This window comes from Pteropus medius, unplaced genomic scaffold, assembly GCF_902729225.1.
Source record: "Pteropus medius unplaced genomic scaffold, Ma_sr-lr_union100, whole genome shotgun sequence".
NCBI classification, from domain to species: Eukaryota; Metazoa; Chordata; class Mammalia; order Chiroptera; family Pteropodidae; genus Pteropus; species Pteropus medius.
This window is the reverse complement of record NW_024351729.1, coordinates 16,113,282-16,137,035: the sequence shown is the minus strand read 5'-3', so window position 1 is coordinate 16,137,035 and position 23,754 is coordinate 16,113,282. Positions and strand designations below refer to the sequence as shown.

The window sequence follows — 23,754 nt, the reverse complement described above, 5'->3', positions numbered from 1 at the left end:
ACATGCTTATTTTGGAATGTTAAGGGAAAAAAAATCAAGATAACAAAATCATTATACAGTATGATTTCATAGAAAAAAGTCTCGAAGGACATAAATCAAAATTTTAATGGAAGGCATAATTGTGTTTAGATAATGGGATTTTAAAAATATTATAGCTTTTTTTTTTTCAACTTTTATTTCCAAATTTTTCTTTAAAACCAAAAATAGAGATTAGTAAAATAAAAAGTCTCCATTTCAAACTGTCTATATCTCGTATGTCAGAAAAACAGTTTAGAGATTATATTGAAGAATCTGAACTATATCTCTCAAACTATATATTAGCTAGAAATGTTTGACAAACCTTATGTCTCAATTCTTAGAAAAATAAAACTATCAACTTGGCTTCTTAGTCTCTTTGTTCTTATGCTTTAAAAAGTCTATTTGAAGTTAAGAGCCAGAAATGGGAATGGCAGCACTGCTATAGTGGGTTTCTTTTTCTCTCTTTTATTGTGGAAAACTTTGGCATGTAGAAAGCACAGAAAAATGAATCCACATATTCCCAGCTTTAACAGTTCTCAAGGTATTGCCAACTCATTTCAGCTATTTCCCTTCTTGACACATTTTTTTCCTTATGGACTTCTTAAAAGCAAATTTGTTTGGCTGTTATTTTAATATATATTTCTTCAAAAGCTTTTTTTTAACCCATCATGTTATCATCTGCTTATTATTCTTATTCGCCATAATTTGTTACTATCCTGAAATTTTCATGCACCAAGAACCTCTATCCATTTTCAAATTTCCCTAGTTGTTTCAAAATCATCTTTTTTATGGTTAATTTGTTAGATTCAGAATCTAAACAAAGCTCATATAACATTGGGTTATTATATCTTCTAAGTATTTTATTCTCAAATACCCATTTAAAAATTTTAAGAAGTCACTAATGAAAAAAAAAGACTAATTTTTAGATGACTTTGTTTTCTTCTTGTAAAAATAATATAAGCTCACTGTAGGAAAACTGGAAAATTCACAAAATACTAAGAAAACAGTGGAAATCACTTATATTGGTCAGAGTGTATTTCTTTCCTATCATTTTTATACATTATTTTCATAGTTGGGATCTATTGGAAGCACTTTTATACCTTATTTAATAATGTTATATCTGAAACTTTTTATACTTAAAATATTTTTCCATTTTAATGGCTGCATTAAGACATATCTTAATATTTTAGAATATGTATGTATCTTAATTTTTTTTTTTTTTAGAGAGACCACATTTTATTTAGAATGTGTACTTCATCACATTTTCTTATTGCTAGAGTTGAAGAGACTTGTGTTTTTGGGTAAGGGGTATAGTTCCTCCACTTAGTGCTCGGGGTAGGTAGGCACTGTTTTCTCTATACCAGATAATGCCTGGATGTTGATCTATTGGTCATTTGAGAGGTGTTTAGTTTTGTCATTTGGAGGATAGATAATGCCCCTAGTGGGCCATTTTAGTAAGTTTACATAATTCCAGTTTTATAAAATTTTTTAAAAATTGGTTACTGTCATCTTAAGTGCCATTGAGTTATCTGAGTGTGTGATGTATTCATTTTCCAAACTATCTCAAGGGAAGAAAGATAGTAAATTCAACCATTAGCAGGACTTCGAGCATCAGGAAAAGTTTGGAAAAGGTCGCTGCCTACTTGCGTTGCTATCAGTTGAATTCATCAAAGAACTCCCATTGGTGAAAAGAAGAGACTTAAAATAGAGATTACAAATCATAGAAAAACAATGATTCTTAGGTGTGTATTTTTATGGATATATTAGTTTCCTAGTGTTGTTTTAACAAATCACCACTAACTAAGCGGCTTAAAATAACAGATACTCTATCTCAATTCTGGAGGCTAGAAGTTCAAAATCAAGGTGTCAGGCAGGGCCATGCTTTCGCTGAAGGTTCTAGGGAAGAAAGCTGCTTCGCTTTTCCTGGTTTCCGGTGGCTGCTGGCAGTCCTCCATGTCCTTCGGTTTTTAAACCCTCTCTCCAGTCCCTGCCTCTGTCTTCACATGACGTTCTTCCTTGAGTGGGTCTCCTTTTTGTCTCTGTATCTCTTGTAAGGACATCAGTGATTAGATTTAGGGCATACCCTAATCAGTATGACCTCATCTTACCTAATTATATCTGCAACTACTGTATTTCCAAATAAGATCACATTTTGAGGTTCCTGGTGCATGAAAGTTTTGTGAGGCCACTGTTCAAAGTAGTATTGTGGATGTGGATATTTGTGTATATGAGTCTATGGGGAACTGAAGGGTAGGATATTATAATCTCTGAGAAAGCACATTCTAATTCTTTTCTCCATTATTGATTTCTCCTTTTTTTTTAGCTGTGTTTAAATATAAGAATAGATGAAAGTGGGGCAAATGTTAAACCACTAGCCTACAATAGCATTTTAAAATTCTGTGTCGAATAGTTAGTCTCTGCTATTCCTTGAGAATAAAAGACAAAAATAACTTAATAAAATCATTTCTATGCTTTTATGGTTCTAACATCCTAAATTTAAAACTAGGTCCAAAAGTTCTTTATTTACTAAAAGTATTTGAGTAGAGCATTATAATATTTATTTCAGTTCTTCTGAAAATACAATTTGGCTTAGGCAAAGGCTATTAAATACTTAAATAATTTACTATGAAAATTTTTCAACTATCTTTCACTGTATTTAAAAGAAAAAGATTGAAATTAGACTGTTCTTCCATATCCATCCACCATTACTACCACTACCAAAATGACACCAAGAAGTTAGTTAATATTTATCCCTACATACATAACTAATATCTTTTATTAATTATGTCATAAGTACATAATATTTGCAAAAGTTGATTTGGGTAGTGATTTATAATAAATTATCAGGTTGGAAGATTAGTTGACTCATTTCTAGGCCTTTGGTTCTCATAATCAGAGTATAGGAATACATGGTTTAAAAAATTCACTTGAAGTTTTTCACTTACATTCTATAAAAGCAAATTGAATGCCTATCGTTATCATTGATAAATATCTAAACTGCTAAGATGTTCTAGGATTGTAATAGAAAATCAGTGATTTCAGGGAGTTATTAAATAACTACTAGAGAAATTAAACAATGTACCTTTATTTTTGGTTTCTTATGACTATGTAAAACATTCTCAAATTACTTGTTTTCTCCACAGCAAATAGAATATTTGATAGCTGGCATAAATAGATATGATTTTAAATCAATGATAGTGCTATGGAAAAACCAGATCTTATGTTTATTAGTAAATGCTGATTATTTTCTTAGCTAAAGCTCTCAGTCATTTTTGACTTTTTAGATTAGAATATTGTTTTAGATGATTTATGCCTTCTCTTTTACAAATCAAAACATCTTGTACCTCTCATCTGCTCATTCTTATCAATTTATCATGGACATACTTGATTATAAGGTAAGATAAAATAAGACACATCATATCTTACTATCTAAAACTTATAAACCAAAGAGAGATTTAAAATGAAACTCAAGGCAGTGTAAATATGTATCTTAATAAAATATCAGGAACTTCTGAAACAAGTGTAAACAAAACAGACAGTCTCTGTACTACTTACAATCTAGAAAGGATGACCAGCTTTAATCAGATAATCATACGAATAAATGTAAAATTATCACCATGAACAATGTTATAAAGGAAAGGTGAACAGCGCTATCAGAGCCCATAAGGGAATTTGGCATAGTCTTTGGAGAGACAATGCAAGGGCTCAGGGCTTTCCTGAGGAATTTGCATTTGCAACGAGAGCCAAGTGATTATTGGAAATTACGTAGGTGAAGGAGGATGTGAGAAAATTCCAGGAAAAGAAATAACATGTATTTTAGAGTGAGTTATTTGAAATGAAGGGAGGTAGCATGGTTGCAACACAGGGAACAAGAGGGAGTGTCCTACAAAATGAGACAGGAGAGTGATGGCAGGGGCCAGACCGATCAGAGCCTTTTACATTAAGAATTTAAGTCTTTTTCTCAAGAGGAATGGGAAGGCTTTGAGAGAGTTTAAGCAGTGTGGGGATGGGAGGAAAGGATATAACAGGATTAGATGTTTTCCCAAAAGATTAGTATAGAAAGGACTGGAGGGGATGGGGAATATGGATGAGGGGAGACCAGTTATAAAGCTATTAGAGTAATCCTGGCACAAAATAGCTTGCACTTGGAGAAAGGTATAAGTCTAAACACCAACCCTCGCTGTTCCCTCCTCAATTATATAATTTATTTTAAAGCCAGATTATGCTATCTGCCTATAACAAAGGATTTTGGCTATTCTTTGGAGGATTTTTATTGTCTCTGAGCAAAAGCTTCCAGTTAGAAATATAAAGAAGTGCAATTTGTTGCCTCCCCTGGTACTATCCCACTTGTAAGCTTGCTATTTCAAAAGTCCAAAGATAATTATATAGTGATATGTATTGATAATTGTCAATAATTATAATATGACAGTACTTGACAGTAGCCCATTGCATGAGTTTCTGGAGTTTCCCAGGTGTACCTAAAACTCAGTGGGAATACTAAGACATATCTCTTATTGAAATGTTTTTTTCTTCTTCACCTCTTACTCCCCCCCCTATTATTATGACTTTTTTTTTAAAGAATGTCTTGCGATGATAGTGGCTTATATTGCTTTACTAATGATTTCTTTGTCTTAAGTTCATCTTTTACTTAATACTTAGTTTCTAGATATTCTATCATTATCTTCTGAGGAAACATAATTTTCTTATTCTGCTTTTTAATGAGGTTCCTCGATTGACCATCTCTTTAGTATAAAACATTGCAAAATAAGTGAATTTATCTGTCATTTAAGATTAATTCTTTACAACCTTATTAATTATGTATAAAAATAGTTTATGCACCAAATTAACTTTGATGAAAACAATGTGCTTTATACATTGATTAGTAGCAACATAAACAGATCCACATCTTTCAATTTCAGTAAATTCCCCCATTTATTTGAGGATAACTTTTGATGACACTTTGCAAAGATTCTTAGTCAGAAAGTATTAGTAGTCATCTAAGGATGCATTGTTTGCGGCGGGAAACAAAGAGTAAAACTAAACTTTTTTTCTTATGATAATATCAGCCACCTTAGAAACTTGAAAATACAACATTTAGTGATATAAATCAGTGGTCCCCAACCTTTTTGGCACCAGGGACCGGTGCTCCTTTGAGAATCTAATGCCTGATGGGTCTGAGGTGGGGCTGAAGCTGTGATGCTAGGTCTGGGGAGCTGCTGCAGATAGAGATAAAGCTTTGCTCCCTGCCTGCAGCTCACCTCCTGCTGTGCGGCCTGGTTCCTAACTGCCCACTGACTGGGGGTTAGGGACCTCTTGACATAAATGGCAAGCTTTTCTTTAAACTAGCCTATGAGCCTCTAGCCAGTTCAAAAGCTGTGCACTGTTATTCAATAAGGAAATGGTGGCTCATGTTCTTTAGGACTAAGCCTCCTAAGAGGAGGGGGTAATTAAGAGCTCATTAACAATTAAAGAGTTGTAAATAGAAGTTAGTCATCTGTGCCTCAGGCTGCTAGAATGAGAGCTCTTCATTTTCCCTAGACACTACCCAAGCAAAACCTTACTTTTAAAGAGCAATGTAATCTGCCTAAAGGTATTTCTAAGTTGCTGGATGAAGAATCTTAGTGCTAAATTTACTCCTACATTCCTGGATTCTAGCTCTCTGACTTCATCACCTCTGATACCAACTACTTACTGACACCTGTCTTCTTCCTGACCTTGACTCGCTTCGGTGCCAGCTACCCGACCTGTTCAGTGCCTAACTTGATATTCACTATCATCTATGCCTTCTGCTCACCTTTGACATGATAGCCCAGCTCCATGGATGGTTTCTCAAGAGCAAACTGTTACTTAGCACCAATGCACTTAGTTTTCTGTAGTAATACATATGATATGTCACAGAAAGTAGTATCAGGATATGAATTGGATCTGTTAATTTGAGAGTAGTATTAAACCTTTCTCAGATAGAAGATATGTAGAACGTTTATTAACTGAGACAAAACATTCTTGACTAAAGTTCTCTGCAACTAAAGTTAATATTTTTACAGTGAAATAGTTATCATCAGCTCTTTTCCCTATATTGGTCTGGCCAATAGTATATACTCCGTCATGTATTTGTTGAATATATATGGTAGTCACTGAATTCATATTTAATTATTCTCTTTCATTTTGGCAACATAAGTCATTCAGGTACCTTTAGTTTTGGTTTCTTATTACTGTGTAAAACATTCTTGAATTACTTGTTTTGTCCACAAGCAAACAGAATATTTTATAGCAGCCATAAATAAATATGATTTAAAACCAATGATAGTGCTATAAAAAAAAGTCTTATGTTTACTATTAAATGCTGATTCTACTTGAAACAGATAGCACATTTAGAACTTATGTTGATTAGAATTTTTATATCACATATAGGAGATTAACTTGTTGATTTTAGAATACTACATTGACTAGCTTCTGTCTATGTAAATAAGGTTGAAATTGGTATGTTATAGTGCCTAAGAAGCTTAATTATTTTGTATATAATAAACTGGTATAAAGAAAGTTAAATTTATGCAGCCATGAGCATTAACTTCCTCCTGATGTTCTGATGTTTTGACACTTAAATATAATGTTTAAGACTGATTATAAAGTTAATATGCTTTTTTTCACATGTTGTTTGTGTGATCTGTTTATCATTGTGACTTCTATATCATTAGAAGTTAAAAAAATTCCTCAATATAGCAGGACTGCATTTTTGTTTCAGAATCCACTGCAATGTTATGTAGTGCTTATTTAAGAGCAGCTAAAAATGATGTAGCGATAAGACTCCAGCCCTTTTTAAATTTACACTCCTATGAAATCTCACCACATACAAAAATAATTTGATGTAAATATTTGCAACACTGTGTAATATTCACAAATTATGGATTTACAATGAACATTTACATTGTACTAGTGAACTCATGAGCATTTCTAACCAATGGGATATTTGTTTTGCAGGAGAAAATAGAAGTAGAAACTGTTTTCACAACTTGAATATGTAATTCCTCATTAAGATTGATTCTTTCACCAACTGTTACCACAAAGTTAGCTAAAATTAATATTCTTCTATCATAATAGATCAAGACAATTTACATTTAGTTTTCTTTGTCTTTTTTGTTTGTTTGTTTTGTTTTATTCCTTCCACTCCCCAATTATTTCATGGCATTTCAGTGCATCAGAGAATTTAGATGAGCTCTCTTCCTCCGGTAGCTGGTTACTTAACCAGAAGCACAGTAAGAAAAGGAGAAAAGACAGGACAAGATTGAAATCTCCATCCTTGACTATCATGAGTACAGCGGCTCGAACAAGGCCACTTCAGAGTTTCCACAAACGAAAACTCTACAGATTGAGCCCTACTTTTTATTGGACTCCAAAGGTAAGGTTGCCTTTGGGAAAACATGAACAAAGGTTTTACTGACTATATATTTCATAAAGATATGGAATGTACACCATTATTCAGAACAATTACATCTAGAAAGTTTTAAATGTATAGTTTATAAATGACTGATAGGTATTGACAGTATATTAATAGGATTTAATAAATTTTTAAACGTAGCAGTGTATTCTGAAATTTCTCCTATCTCCAATTTTTTAATCCACTATTATGCTTAAACTAATTTAAAGGAAAATAACATATCAAGGTGATTTTTAAAATTTTACTGGTAAGAGTAATAATAAGGAAAACATAACTTTACCTCATTTGTTTTTTGCTTAGTAAAGAAAATATCTGCACAGCTGCAGTTATTTGGGAAGAAATGACATTGCTTTCCTTTTTAGATTTGGTATTTTTTAAACCTGGTGAGTGTTCCATTTCCTTTTTCTAGAATATAAGCAATGCAATTTAAGATGTCAATGCTTACACATTTTACAAATTAAATAAACTTCACTAAATGCATTGATTTGGAAAAGCATATTTTTCATTTGTTAGCAAAATGTTAGGCATACATCTTTGAATGCATATCAAACTATGATGAAGGACAAAATAAGTTACCTCTAGTTCTTGTTGTATGACATGCTTTTTTCCTATTATATTTTTAAATAATATGACAAGGAAAAATTCTTGATACTGTCATTTAGTATTACTTCTGATTAGTACTACATTAAGTAATTTAAAATATATTTTTATAAAAATCAAGATGCTTTGTTTCAATTTTAAACCAATTTTAAGTATGATTTTATAGAATCCAATTATAAATAGGAGTGTGGATTTCTGACAAATTAGTTTTTATTAATAGATTGATTTTTACCATTTCGTAGTTCACATATTATGTGAAATAATATGTGAAATATTTTTTGTAATTAAGTATCATTTCATAATTTTTAGAAATTTCACATAATCAACCCAATGGGAAAATATTTTCATTTAAAGTTTTTATATATGAAGTCATACTTAATTATTTTTATTTAAAGTTGCCACAAGCAATAAATAATATTTTAAATTGATTTTATAATTTCATAGTTATAAATAAAATTGTCTATGTAAAATATTTTACATATAAATATGCAATAATATACTGACTGGAAGGAATCTGCTTGAAAAATTTAGGGAGTTTGCTAGATGTTACTAAAATATAAATATATATACATATTCATATGTATATATATGCCTTCATAATGTAAAAATTGGCCAAGAAAGGTGTGAACAAATTTAAAACTTGTAGAAAATGAAGAAATAAGTGTAAGATTATTACTAGTACACCATATAATTTTTCATATTCCAGTCACAGTCTAAGCATTTTCAGTACATTATTTTATTTAACTTTAAACTTATAACTATGAGGTATTATTAATTACACCTTTAGATGCTGAAATTGAGGTTTAGAGAGATTAAGTAGCTTGCTCAAAGTCATACAGCAAGTAAGTAATAAGTCTAATTCCAAAGTCCATGTTCTTACCCATTATATTAATAACAATAAAAGTAAACCAAATCTTTTATGTGCTTGAAATCAGTAAAGACAATATATTTTTGGGTTGTCTTGTCTGGTTAGAGATATTACGAAATGTATTATAATAGATGGGATTTGAAAGATAAACAGAATTTTGAAAGGACATGGGGGAGATAAAGCATTTTAACTGAATAATTGGAACAAAGATTGAAAAAAAAAATGATGGAGAATAGCAAATGCTTCCACCCCCAATTATCTTTAAATTGCCAGGATAACAGTTGTTTACTTTTATAAGCTTAATAAATGTCATTTCTCTCAGGAACCCTTCCTTGACATCCCCACTATGGGGTATATATTGATATAGCATCCTATTATAATAACAATACATTATTTTATAATCGTTTATATTTCTGTCTTCTCATTACATTGTAAGGTTTTAGAGAACAGGGATGTATATTTCTGAATCTACAGGGCCTTGAACAGTAAGTGTCTAATAGTTTATGCTTAATAAATGTTTAATGTGTGAAAGAATTAATATAGTGGAACATAGGAAGATATTTAAAAGACAATGGAAAGTGAGAATTTATGAGCCTCTGTGTATGTGTGTGTTTCCTAAATTTGTCCTGTGAAAAAGTCTAGAACAGTAATGTCCAATAGAACTTTCTGTAATGATAGGAATGTTCTATAAATATCTGTGCTGCCTAATATGGTAACTATTAAATACATATAATTATCAAGCACATGAAATGTAGCTAGTGCAACTGAGGAACTTAATTTTAATTTATTTTATTTTTATTAATTTTAATTTAAATAGCCACAAGTGGGAAATGGCTACCAAATTGGATATGACAGGTCTAGATTCACACTTTTCCTAGTAGCTGTGAGTACGTCTGGCACTACAGAAAAGAACCAGAGATCTTTGGTGGAGAAATGGCTGATCTCTGGGGCTGGAGAAAAGAAGGGATAAGATGAGCCTGGTACATCTTAATGTTACCAGAAAGAAAGGAGGTGTTCAAAAAAAAAAGAAAGAAAGGAGGTGTTCAAAAAAAAGAAAGAAAAATGAGGACATATCAAAAGGAGCTAGTTTGAAGAGGCTCCACTGATCAAATTTGGGGCTATTTGAGCATTGAAATAACTAAGGACAGTAATAAAGCATTGAAAACATAGGAAGTCATTAGTCCATGCTAATGAGAGAATGAGAGAGAGAAGGAAAAAGAGAAAGGGTAGACTTTTTCATACAATAGAATGCTGATTAATAAATGTGGAATGAGCAGTGAAATTAGAAAGTCATTGTAATAATCATAGTAAAGATTGATTGGGCAAGAATCATCAATGTGTGAAAAATCTGGGGTCAGTATTTATAATTTTGATGAGAACAGGATATTTGTACGGTCTTAAATATATGGTAGAGATCCAGACAATAACCTTGCCTGAGTAATCAGAACTAATGTAGCCTGTGAGAAGGATACAGTATCACTTTGTAGTTCTGGCTAGGGATACATAACTTGAATTTAATCATGAGGAAACATCAGACAAAGCCAAAATCAGAAAGATAATTATCAAAAAATGGCAACTGGGCTGTATTCTTTAAAAACAATGTTATGAAAGTCAAGAAAGGCTGAGGAACTGTTAAAGATAGAGAGACAAAAGATATATGATAACTAATTAATATATGATCTACATCAGAATTCTTTTGGAGGGAAAAAAATTATTGGGACAATTGAGAAAACTGGACTATTGATGGTACATTATATAAAAATATTTTACTAATGAAGAATTTCTTGAATGTGATAACTGTTTTGCAGTATGTAAGAAATATCCTTATTCTATAAAATACACATTAAAATATTAAGGGGTAAAGTGGCTAAGGCATTCATTTTGTGTAATAATTTAACCCCTGTGCATCTAGAATGGTACTAGCAATATAGCATTCTTGGCAGAATTGGGAAAATAATTTTTTAAATCATTTTCTATAGCACTTAACTCTAGTAGAGTACTAGAATATAAAAGCTTATTTAAGGGCAATTGAAAGAGGTGGGGGTCTTCTCTGCTAGGTAGCATGTCGTAAGTAGATAATTGGCTGATCATTATTCTCATTGTAACAACTACATGTATAAATTACAAAAAAAAAATCATCATACTATTAAAGACATTAGTGGGACTTTCTATGAACCTTCAGAGAATTGAGGATGCAGGGCAAACTGCCACCCCAAAATATGGAGAGACAGGCAAATCCAGAGAGTCACAGCCAAGTTCTACTTACCTGGAGCAGAAGCCATAGGAACCATAAAGTAACTGGTAGGAAGACCTAAATGATAATTTTGATGAATTGCTTGAAGCTGAGTGTGGACTAGCTTGAGAGTGAAAAACTGGGAGCCACAGTCTTAGGAAGTCCCCATACTTTCATGGACTTTACTTCTAGGCAACTCACTAGATTCTCACAGTGAAGAGTCAAGAAGGAACCCTGGTGGCTCTGGCCTGGAAGAGGAAGGGTAACCTGTATGAAGTAAGCCCAGAGCATTGCCTATACCAAGGCTTACTCTTCAGGGGTAAAGACTTTACCAGAGCCTTATTCCACCTGGGAGAAGAGCAGTTCTCCCACTCCTGCCCCCTATAGCCTTTCGGTCTCACCTAAGATGGGATGGGTTGGAAAATAAGAAACACTTGTTAAGGTCATAATAGACCAAGAACACAGACCCACTAAAAGACTGAAATTTAATCATAAGATTACACTAGATTATGCTGCTATAGTAGATATGCTTCCTCTTCTCCACATTTTACCACTACACCAACAGGACTCCAGTACAATACCAGTGGGTTACAGCTGTAAGGCGTAGACTCTCTCTGAGGAGGAGTACTTAAGCCAGAAGTCAACAGGGGAGACAAAAACAAGGACACAGAATTTTGAGGCCTCTGGCACCTACAACTCTAGCAGACATTAAATATAGTCCAACTCTTAGCCACATTAACATAACACCTCCCAATAAAGGTCTGTTTACTTCAGGTCCTATTACCTGATAAATCATGTCCAGCTTGCAACAGAAAATTACTAGGCATGCTAAGAAAAACACTCTTAAGAGACAAACCATCGGAACCAAATATGACAAAGATGTTACAAATGTCTTAAATAACTATGATTAATATTTTAAAGCCTTTGATGAATAAAGTACAAAACATACAAGAACACATGGGTAATATAAGCAGAGAAATGCAAATTCTTAGAGAAGAATCAAAAGTAAATGCTATGAATCAAAAACACTGTAACCTAAATGAAGCATGCCCCTCATGGGCTCATTAGTAGACTGGACATGGCTGAAGAAAGAATAGAATCAGCAAGCTTAGGCAGGTTAACAGAAACTTTACAAACTGAAACGCAAAGATAAAAAAAATGAATGAAAAAAAACCCAGCAGATCCAAGAATTTTGGGGCAATTTCAGATGATGTATCACAGGTGCAGTTGAAATACTCGGAGTCATGAAAGAGAGAATGGAGCAGAAAAAATATTTGAAGTAATAGTACCTGAGAATTGTCTGAAGTTAATGACAAGACCAAGCCACATATCCAGGAAACTCAAGCAGAAGAACACCAAGCAGGATAAATATCAAAAAATAAACAAGTAGGCATAACATATTCAAACTGCAGAAGACCAAAGACATAGAAAATTTTGCAAAAAGGCAGAGAAAACCATCTTTCTTTAGAAGAACAAGGATAAGAATTGCAGCTGACTTTCCATCAGAAATTATGCAGGCAAAACACTGTTTTGGGTTGAATTGTGTCCTGCAGAACTCATATGTTGAAGTCCTAACCCCTAGTACTTCAGAATGTGAGCCTATTTGGAAATAAGATGGTTGCAGATGTAAATTAGTTAAGGAGAGGTGATTAGGGTAGGCCCTACTTCAGTATTTCTGGTGTCCTTATAAAGGGAAATTTGGACACAGAAGCATGCACACAGGGCGAATGCCATATGAAGATGAAGACCGAGATCAGAGTTATTCTTCAAACCGATGAGCACCAGATTGGCTGCAAAAACCAGAAGCTAGGGGAGAGGCATGGAACAGATTCTTCTACCATCCTTAAAATAAACCAATCCTGCTGACACCTACATCTGACTTCTAGCCTCCAGAACTATGAAACAGTAAATTCTGTTGTTTAAACCATGCAGTTGTAGTACTTTGGGAGGGCAGACCCAGCAAACTAATATAGCGAACTTGTTTGGAAATATGATCTTTGTAGATATAATTAAGTTAAGGATCTTGAGATAAGGTCATTTTGGATTTGGGATGGGCCCTAAATGCTGTGACTGGTGTCCTTACAAAAGAAAGGAGAAAGAGATTTGAGGCACAGAGAGAGAAGAAGACTATGTGAGGATGGAGGCAGAGACTGGAAATACATTACCACAAGCCAAGGAATACTAGGTGCCATCAGAAGCTGAAATAGGCAAGGAACCATTCTTCCCTAGAGACTTCAAAGGGAGTGTGGTTCTGGCAACACCTCAGTTTTGGACTTGTGGCCTCCAGAACTGTGAGAAAATAAACTTCTATGGTTTTAAGCCACCCAATTTGTGACAACTTGTTATAGCAGCTCTAGGAAACTAACATGTACAACGTACGAATTTGGTACCAGAAGTAGGGTGCTGCTTTAACAAATACCTAAAATTGTGGAAGTGGCTTTGGAATTGGGCAAAGGATAGAAGCTGGAAGAATTTTGAGGCATATGATTAAAAAAAAAAAAAAAACCTAGTCATGATGAGAGCTCAGAAGGGAGTGAGGAGGATGGAAGACAAAGGTACTGTGTCATCTTAGAGAATACATGTGTTGTCATAAACCGAATGTTACTAGAAATATGAGCATTAAAAAGTGCTTCTGGTAAGATTTCTGAAGGAAATGTTACTAGAAACTGGAAGAAAGGTGGTCTTTGTTATAAAATAGTAGAAAATTTGGTTGAATAATATTCTATTGTTAAGTGGAAAATATAATTTGTAAGCATTGAACTCTTGGATATTTAGCTGAGGAAATTATCGAGCAAAGTGGAATTTGCACTCTGGTTTCTCCTTGCTGTTTATAGTAAAATATGAGAAGAAATAAATAAATCGAGGAAGGAATTGATAAGCAAGAAAGGAAACAGAACTTGATCATTTGGAAAAGTCTCATCCTGTTGCAAAAAATGAAGAGAATTCAAGGATATATAGCTGGACAAACTTTCCTGGATAGATTAGGCATGTGACTCTGGGGTCCAGCCATCCATCCTAGCAGAAGCCAGTAATAGAGATGGAGTTATCCAGAAAGATCAGGGGAGACCCACAAGGTTTTTTTTTAAATGTTAGGTCAACAGAAACACTACCAGCTTAGAATGAAAGGGACAGAGACTAGACAAAATGAATGAAGGTTGCTGGACCCCCAAAATTTCACAGGCAGGAAATAAACTGATAGAGATATCAGCTACAAACATGTACTACCCTTCAAGAAAAAGGATACCTACACAGTCAAAAATCCACATTAAACTTAAGTTGACCCTCTGCATACACGAATTTTCAACTGAGGACTGAAAATATAGTTGACCCTTGAACAACATAGGTTTGAACTGTGTGGGTCCACCTATACGTTGATTTTTTTTTTCAATAAATATGCAGTCGGCCCTCCATATCCCCTGGATCTTGCATCTGCAGATTTAACTAACCGTGGATTGAAAACACTATTTTCAGTCTGCAGCTGAGAGGGAAGTATTTAACCCCCTTCTCCCAATGACCCCATTACCTTATTAGGCTCAGGCTTAAAGACTTGAATTTCATCATCTTAACTGAGACTTTTTTGTGTGTGGCTTCTGTTCCATTGGATTGCGTGTCTATTTTTCTGCCAATACCATGCTGTTTTGATTATTGTCACATTGCAGTATAATTTGAAGTTAGGCAGTGTGATGCCTTTGGCCTTGTTCTTCTCAGGATTGCTTTGGCTATTTGGGGTCTTTTGTGATTCCGTATAAAACTGGTGATTTTGTTGTTGTTGTTGTTGTTCTATTTAAAAAATGCCATTGGGATTTTGATGGGGATTGCATTAAATCTATATATTGCTTTGGGTAATATGGCCATTTTAACTATGTTGATTCTTCCAATACATGAACACAGAATATCTTTCTATTTCTTTGTGTCTTCTGCAATTTCTTTTAAAAATGTCTTGTAGTTTTCAATGTATAGGTCCTTCACATACTTTGTTAACTTTATTCCAAGGTATTTTATTCTTTTTGTTGCAAATACAAAAGGAATTTTTTTTTCATTTCTTTTTCTGAAATTTCATAGTCTATGGAACGCAATGCATTTTTGTACATTGATTTTTATATCCTTATAACTTTACTATATTTGTTTATTGTTTCTAATAGTTTTTTGGTGGAGTCTTTAGAATTTTCTATATAAAGAATATGTCTTCTGCAAAAAAGTGACAAATTGACTTCTTGATTCCCAGTTTGGATGTCTATTATTTCTTTCTCTTGTCTGATTGCTCTAAGCTAGGATTTCCAATACTATATTGAATGAGAGTGGTGAGAGTTTGCATCCTTGTCTTGTTCCTGATCTTAGAGAAAATGCTCTCAGTTTGTTTTTCTTCCCCATCTCTTTCATTGCCTCTTCCCTTTAGCAACCATTAGCTTGTTCTTCGTGACTGTGGGTATGGTTTTGTTTCGTTTATTCATTTGTTTCGTTTGTTTTTTTAGATTCTACACATAAGTGAAATAATACAGTATTTGTCTTTTTTTGTCTTATTCACTTAGCATAATACCCTCTTGGTTCATCTATGTTGTTGTAAATGGTAAGATTTCATTCTTTTTCATGGCTGAGTAATATTCCCTTGTAAATGTATATCATATCTGCTTTAGCCATTTATCTGTTGATGAATACTTAGGTTGCTTCATATCTTAGCTATTGTAAGTAATCCTGCAGTGAATATAGGGGGTGCATGTATCTTTTTGAGTTAGTGTTTTTATTTTCTTTGGATAAATATCCAGAAGTAGAATTGCTGGGTTGTACAGTGGTTCCATTTTAAAATTTTTGAGGAATCTCTATACTGTTTTCCATAGTAGCTACACCAATTTACAATCCCACCAATAGTGTATGAGAGTTCCCTTTTCTCCACATCCTTGCCAGCACTTATTTGTTGATTTTTCAACGATAACCATTCTGATAGGCCTAAGGTGATATCTCATTGTTTTCTTTTTAATTTTTATTTTTCAATTAGAGTTGACATTCAGCATTATTTTCTATTAGTTTCAGGTGTACAGCATAGTGGTTAGACATTTATATAATTTACAGAGTGATCCCTCGATTAGTCTAGTACCTACCTGGCACTATATAGTTATTACAGTATTATTGACTATATTCCCTATGCTGTACTTCATATCACCATGACTGTTTTGCAACTACCAATTGCACTTAATCTCTTCACTTTTTTCACCCATATCTCATTGTGGTTTTGATTTTTATTCCTCTTATGATGTCGAACATAATTCCATATGTCTTTTGGCCATCTATATGTTCTTTTTCGAGAAATATCTGTTTGAGTCCTCTTCCCCTTTTTTAATTGGATTATCTCTTTTATTGGTGTTAAGTTATATGAATTCTTTACATATTTTGGATATTAACCCCTTATCATATTTATCATTCGTGAATGTCTTCTCCTATTCAGTACATTGTCTTTTTGTTTTCTTGGTGGTTTCCTTTGCTGTGCAAAAACTTTTTAGTTTGATATAGTCCCATTGTTTTTGTTGTTGTTGTCCAAGTCCAAAAGATATTGCTAAAATGATGTCAGTTTACTGCCTATGTTTTCTTCTTGGAGTTTTATGGTTTCAGGTTCTACATTTAAGTCTTTAATCCATTTTGAGTTTATTTTTGTATATGGTTTAAGAGAGTGATCCAGTTTTTTTGCATGTATCTGTCCAGTTTTCCAATACACCTTATTGAAAAAACTGTCTTTACCCCATTGTAAGGATTTATTTCTAGGCTCTTGATTCTAACCCATTGATCTCTATATCTTTTTATGCCAGTACAATGCTGTTCTGATTACTGTCACTTTGTAATAAAATTGGGGAGTGTGATACCACCCATTTTGTGAAGGTTTCTTTGGCTATTTGGAATCTTTTGTGGGTCCATGTACATTTTAGGATTAGTTCTAGTTCTCAGAAGCATGCCATTGTTATTTTAATAGGAATTGCGTTGAATCTATTTTGCTTCAGGCAGTAAGGGAATTTTAACAATATTAGTCCTTCCAATCCATGAGTGTGATATATCCTTGCATTTATTTATATCCTCTTCAATTTATTTAATATCTTACAGTTTTTAGAGTATAGCTCTTTTACTTCTTTGGTTAAATTTATTCCTAGGTATTATACTTTTTTATGTAATTGTAAATGAGATTTTCTTAATTTTTCCTCTGATTATTCATTATCGTTATATAGAAACACAAGAGATTTCTATAGTTCCTTAACAGAAGTAGTGATAGTGAACACCCTTGTCTTGTTCCTGATCTTAAAGGAAAAGCTTTCAGCTTTTCACTATCGAGTGTGATAGTAGCTGTGGATTTGTCATATGTAGCATTTATTATGTTGAGGTATGTTCCTTCTATTGTTGAATCCTGTTTGTTGGGAGTTTTTTTTTTTTAGATTACTACTTCAGTTTTATTGCTAGTGACCAATCTGTTTAGATTTTTCCATTTCTTCTTGGTTTAGCCTTGGAAGGTTATATGCTTCTAGAAATGTATCCATTTTTTTTTTAGATTGCTGAATTTGTTGGCATATAATTGTTCATAGTATTCTTTAATGATTCTTTGTATTACTATGGTGTCGATTGTAACTTCTTTTTATAATTTTCTTTGGGCTCTCCTTTTTTCTTGCTGAGTTGGCTAGAGGTTTGTCAATTTTGTTTGTCTTTTCAAAGAATCGGCCTTTAGTTTCATTGACTTTTTATCTATTTTTTAAATTTCTATTTTGTTTATTTCAGCTTCAATCTTACTTATTTCCTTCTGTTTACTCTGAGTTTTTGTTCTTTTTATAGTTCCTTTAGGTGTAGAGTTAGATTGTTTATTTGGAATTTTTCTTGTTTCTTGACATAGTACTGTATAGCTATGAACTTCCCTCTCAGAACTGCTTTTTAAGCATCACAAGAAAAGTAACTTTCTTAATCTGATTTTTAAAAGGGTTATCTATAAACGTGTATGTTAAATATCACACTTAATGGTGAACACTGAAGGCTTTTTCTTTGAGTTTGAGACTGACACAGGATCTCTCACATCGTCACTTGTATTTTACCTCTTCCTGCAAGGATAATCCAGTACAGTTGGGTAAACAATAAAAGATATATAATTTAGAATGGATGGATCAAAATGGTCATTTGTAGGCTGTTTTTGTACAAAATTCAAAAGAATAAACATGAATTATTTGAATTCATAATCAGTGTATAAAATTATTTTCCAGCAAAAGGTAAAATTAATTTTTAAAGATATCATTTACAGTAGTATCAAGATTTATCAAGTACGTCGTCATATATCTAGTCACAGATATACAAATCCATTACAGAAAAACTTATAAAACTTTACTGAGAGATATTAAAGAACATTTAGATAAAGGGTAATATATATATATATATATATATATATATATATATATATATATTCATAATAGGAATACTACATCTTGCAAAGAAGTTCTTTCCACATTGGCTCATAGCTTTAATACAATGCCTGTCAAAATCTCAAAAAGTAATTCGTTTTATGTATTTGTGTGGTGGGGTTTTTTTGTTTGTTTGTTTTAGAACATAACAAATCCACTTAAAAATTTATATGCCCATGCAAATGGTTAAGAGTAAATATGATGATATCTAAGAACACAGTGATAAGACTTGTTCTTCCAGGTATCAAATACTATTTTAAAGCTATAGGAGTTAAGGCAGTGTGGTATCGATGCAGGGGTTCAGCGCTTTAGAAGTAAACAGTGAAATCATAGAGAACTCAGAGACAGATTCAATGTACATGGACACTTGATTTAAGACAAGTGGTACTAGAGAGTAGTCAGGAAAGGGTAATCTCTTTATTTGTTGGATGGGTAGAATCTCTCTATTATGAAACTGGCATGTTCTAGTTCTTTTGCATACTTTTAATTGGTTCACATTTTTCTATTTTAGTAATTCTTCATTTTCTGACTATAGCTTATGGTTGTATATGTGTGGCAAATATCTTCCAATTGGCTGCTTGTGTTTCATTGTCTTTTCAATAGGAATTCTTCGTTTTAATGTAGTTAATTTTACAACTTCATGGCTTATTTGGATATTTTCCTACTTTGAGATCATGTATTCTGTGTATCTTCTAAAATGCCCTTTACTGTTTACTTTTACATTTAATCTTATAATCTACCACTGGATGATTATTATATATGGTCAGGGACAGAGATCCAATTACAGTTTTCCAGCACCATTTTAAAGAACTTACTACCTTATTGGTAATTTGCAAAAAAAAAAAAAAATCCAGTTAACGAGATACCAATTTATACCCACTAGATTGGGAAATTTTTAAAATTAGAATAATATCAAATGTTGGTATGGATTTAGAACAATGGGGACACAGTGTTGGTCGAGAGTAATTGGTACAAGCACTTTGGCTAATCGTTTGCTTCTTTCTAGTAAAGTTGAAGATAAACATACTTGTAATTTAAGATTACAGTTCTGGAAAGATATCCTAAAACTGCATAGGATTTTGTACATTAGCAGAACATGTATAATCCTATTCAGAGTAGCATTATTTGTAATAGCTACAAATTGTAAACAATCCAGTGGTCCATCAATAATAGAATTGATACATAAATTATAATGTATTCATATAATGAAATTCAGTATCACAATGTGTACAGAAACTTGCCCCGACATGGATGAGTTCCATTTATAGGCATTCCTCATTTTATTGTGCACCTCATTGTGCTTCACAGATATTGCATTTTTACAAATTGAAACTAAGACCCTTCATCAGCAAAAATATTATAACTTGCATTTTTAGCAATAAAGTATTTTTTAATTAATGTATGTATACTGTTTTTATAAAAAGACAGTGTTATTGCAAACTTAATAGACTATAGTATAGTGTATACATAATTTTTATATGCACTTGGAAACCAGAAAATTTGTGACTCACTTTTTTCTGGTATTTGCTTTATCATGGTAGCATGGAACTGAACCTGCAGTATTTCTGAGGTCTGCCTGTATATCCCACCAAAATTAAAAAATATTTTCAAGTACATATATACTCATGTTCATAACAGCACTATCCACAATAGCCAAAATGTGGAAACAGATCAAATGTCCATCAGTGGAAGAATTGATGAACAAATTGTGGTATATACACAAAATGGACTGTTACTCATCCATAAAATAATGAAGTACTGATACATGCTACAATCTGGATAAACCTCAAAAACATTATGCTAAGTGAAAAAGTCAGACATAGAAAGTCACATACTGTATGATTCCATTTATATGAAATATTCAGAATAGATAAATCCTTAGAAATTAGTGGTTGTCAGGAGCTGTGGATATAGATGAGGTAATGGGGAGAAATTGCTTAATGGGCAAGGAGTTTTACTTTAGAGTAAAAAAATTTTTTTAACTGGATAAAGGTGGTGGTTGCACAAAATTGTAAATGTACTAAATGTCATAGAATTTTCACTTTAAAATGGTTAATTTTATGTAATGTGAATGTCATCTCAATTATTTTTTAAAGTATGAATTAATGTGATATGAGATCATTCATTGCTCCATTGCTTGTAAAAGCAAAAACTATAAATAACCCAAATGTTCATCAACAGAATACTGGCTAAATACATTAGAGTATATCCATACACTGGAATACTATAAAAAAAGAATGAGGAAGCTTTATACAAACTGATGTGAAAAGTCCCTAAGATATACTGTTTACTAGGGAGAAAAGGTATAGAAGAGTTTATATAATATGCTATTTCTGTTGAAATGGGGCAAATTATACCTAGTAGTAGAATTACAGGGTCATATGGTAATTCTATATTTAAGTTTTTGAGGAACCAGTAAACTGTTTTCCATAGCAGCTGAACTATTTTACATTCCTACCAGCAATGTATGAGGTTCCCAAAATTTCTACAATACTTGTTATTCTTCAACATGTGTTATTTTGTTTATTATTATTATTATTATTATTATTATTATTATTGACATTCTAGTAGGTATGATGTGGTACCTCACTGCGGTTTTGGTTTGCATTTCCTCAATGACCGATGATGCTTGAGCATATTTTTGTGTGCTTGTTGGCTATGTGTATATCTTCTTCGAAGAAATGTCTGTTCAAATCCTTTGCTTATTTTTTAATTGAGTTATTTGTCTTTATATATTCTGGGTACTGGACTCTTATCAGATATATGTTTTGTAAGTATTTTCTACCATTCTGTAGGTTCTCTTTTTATTGCACCTAAGTTTTTAATTTTGACAAAGTCCAATTGTTTGTTTTTTGTGCTTTTGGTGTCATATCTAAGAATCCATTGCGTAATCCAAGGTAATGAGGATTTACCCCTAAGTTTTCTCCTAAGATATGTATGGCTTTAAGCTCTTATATTTAGGTTATTGATCCATTTTGAGTTAATTTTTGTATGTGGTGTTAGGTAGGAGTATAACTTCATTCTTTTGCTTCCTAATTGTGAATATCTAGTTGTCCCAGCACTATTTGTTGATGAGACTATTTTTTTTCCATTGAATGGTCCTGGCATAATTAAAAAGGAATCATTTAAAAGCATCTGTTGATCAAAAGACACCACAAAGAAAGTGAAAAGAAGCTCAGACAGGAAGCAATATATAGAACATAAAAAGGATTTGTTACTTTCTAGTTATATAAAGAGAACTTACAAAGTCAATAAGAAAAAGACATTCCAATAGAAAAATAATCAAAACATGTGTTTCCCCATAGAGTAAAAAGTGAATGGCCAATTATAGGTTGTTATAAACAAAAGAATGATAAATTGAGTTCATATAATGTTGAGTAATAAAGCAGGAAATTATACTTAACATTCTTCTGTCTATATGCATTTTTAAAGCATATAGATTTAATTAGTAAATTGTATAGGATTATATATACTTATTTGGAAAAAATATAAAGAAATCAAGGAAATGATAAAATTAAAGTTCAGGATAGCAGTTACTCCTGGAAATGTGAGAGAAAGATATGATTAAGGAGGCACAATATATGTAGTTAAGATTCAGATTTAGCTGCATTTGACAGAAACAAAATATAAGTTTATATATAATATACTTACATAAACAAGGTGTAAGTTGATATCTTTGTCTTGTAAAAGATAGAAATATTCTAGGCATGACAGCTACTCTATATGGTTATCTAGGAGCCAGGCTCCTCCCAATTCGTTTGATCTTTTGAGCATTACTTTCATCCATATGGTTATGGTGGCTCACTACCACAGCTATGTTACAAGTAGCAAGGTAGAAGAATGAAGGAATAAGTTACCTTCTTAAGGTCACTTCATGGACGTTGCACACATTACTTCTCTTCATGGTTCTCTGGCTAGAATTTAGTAATTTATAGATGCAAGGAAGCTTAACAGATGTGCTCAGCTGAAAATCAGGAGTTTTGAAGAGGGAGGAGGAAAGCACAGATATCAGGAGGAAAGTAGCAATATCTTCCACAGGCTCCTGCAGGCGGAGTAGGAGGAAAAGGCATCAGAGGTATTATTGGTATTGTTCTGTTAAAGTAAGATGGTGAGTATAGATGTTTTTTAAAAATTATTTTATGACTTCTCTATAAATTACATGTTCGTTTGTATATATGAATGTTTCATTATTAAAGTTAAAAAAATTTAGTGGATACTTTTCTGGCATTTTTTTACTTGAATTTTTTATGCAGCATATGGTATTGTTGATCACACCCTCTAAGACATTTGAATTTTTTTTGGCAAGAATCTCCTGTTTTTTCTCTTATTTCTCCATCCATTCCTTTTCAGCCTCCTGGGCTTCACTTTCTCTGCAGGGGGAAAAAAAAGGCCTTTTCCTAGATGCCCCTCACTTGTCTCCATAATTATTTAGGATAGTTTCAAATTGGCTAATGGGTTTCCCGGATTTGGAATAATTGCACAAGAAAAGTTATTATATGGTAAATATTCAGATTTTATCAACTTTTATTTATAATGCTCTAGCCATATATGGAAAAAAGGGAGTTTAGCACATTTTTTTCTTTGTAATTTAAAATAAATGTTCCATATATCTTTCTGAACTACATCATAAAAGAACATTTCTATAGTGAGTCAAAAACATCTTGTAAATGTAAAAAAAACAGCAACCCCTGCCATACACACACACACACACACACACACACACACACACACACACACACAGCACATCAGTACAATAAATCTTGGAAATGACTTATAATCATGTATATACATGTTATATCTTTTTATAAAAATTCATCAATTTACTTAACCACTGAGCTAGGTATGATTATATAACCTAAGTCTTGGCCAATGGAATATAAATGGAAGTTATTACATGATGAATTTTAGCATATATTAACAGGGACTTTTTGCCCAATGAAATAGTCTCAGGCACACGTGTATTTAAAGTTTCATTCACTTAAATTTTTTTTTAAACAAATAAGATAAAATTCAGTTGGTCAGCATTCAAGTTTCAACTATATGTCAGGGATGGTGTCAAGTTCTGGGTATACAAGATTGAACATAGTCCCAACACTCAGGAAGCTAACAGTCCAAACGAAATCTAGCTTATGCTATGGCAGAGATAGATATGCCCAAGGTGCTGTAGAAACACAGAGAGAAA

The 23,754-nt window shown here is 32.6% G+C and overlaps 1 protein-coding gene across 6 annotated transcripts in view; it reads left to right on the top strand.

Annotated features, from left to right (window-relative positions):
* Nucleotides 1-23,754, top strand: part of KANSL1L (KAT8 regulatory NSL complex subunit 1 like) — a 121,160-nt gene that overhangs the window by 75,653 nt on the left and 21,753 nt on the right. For all 6 annotated transcript variants that reach the window (XM_039844666.1, XM_039844661.1, XM_039844664.1 and 3 more), the window contains one exon: nt 7,210-7,414. In XM_039844666.1, the coding sequence (XP_039700600.1) occupies nt 7,210-7,414 (205 nt within the window). The remainder of the gene's footprint in view (nt 1-7,209; nt 7,415-23,754) is intronic.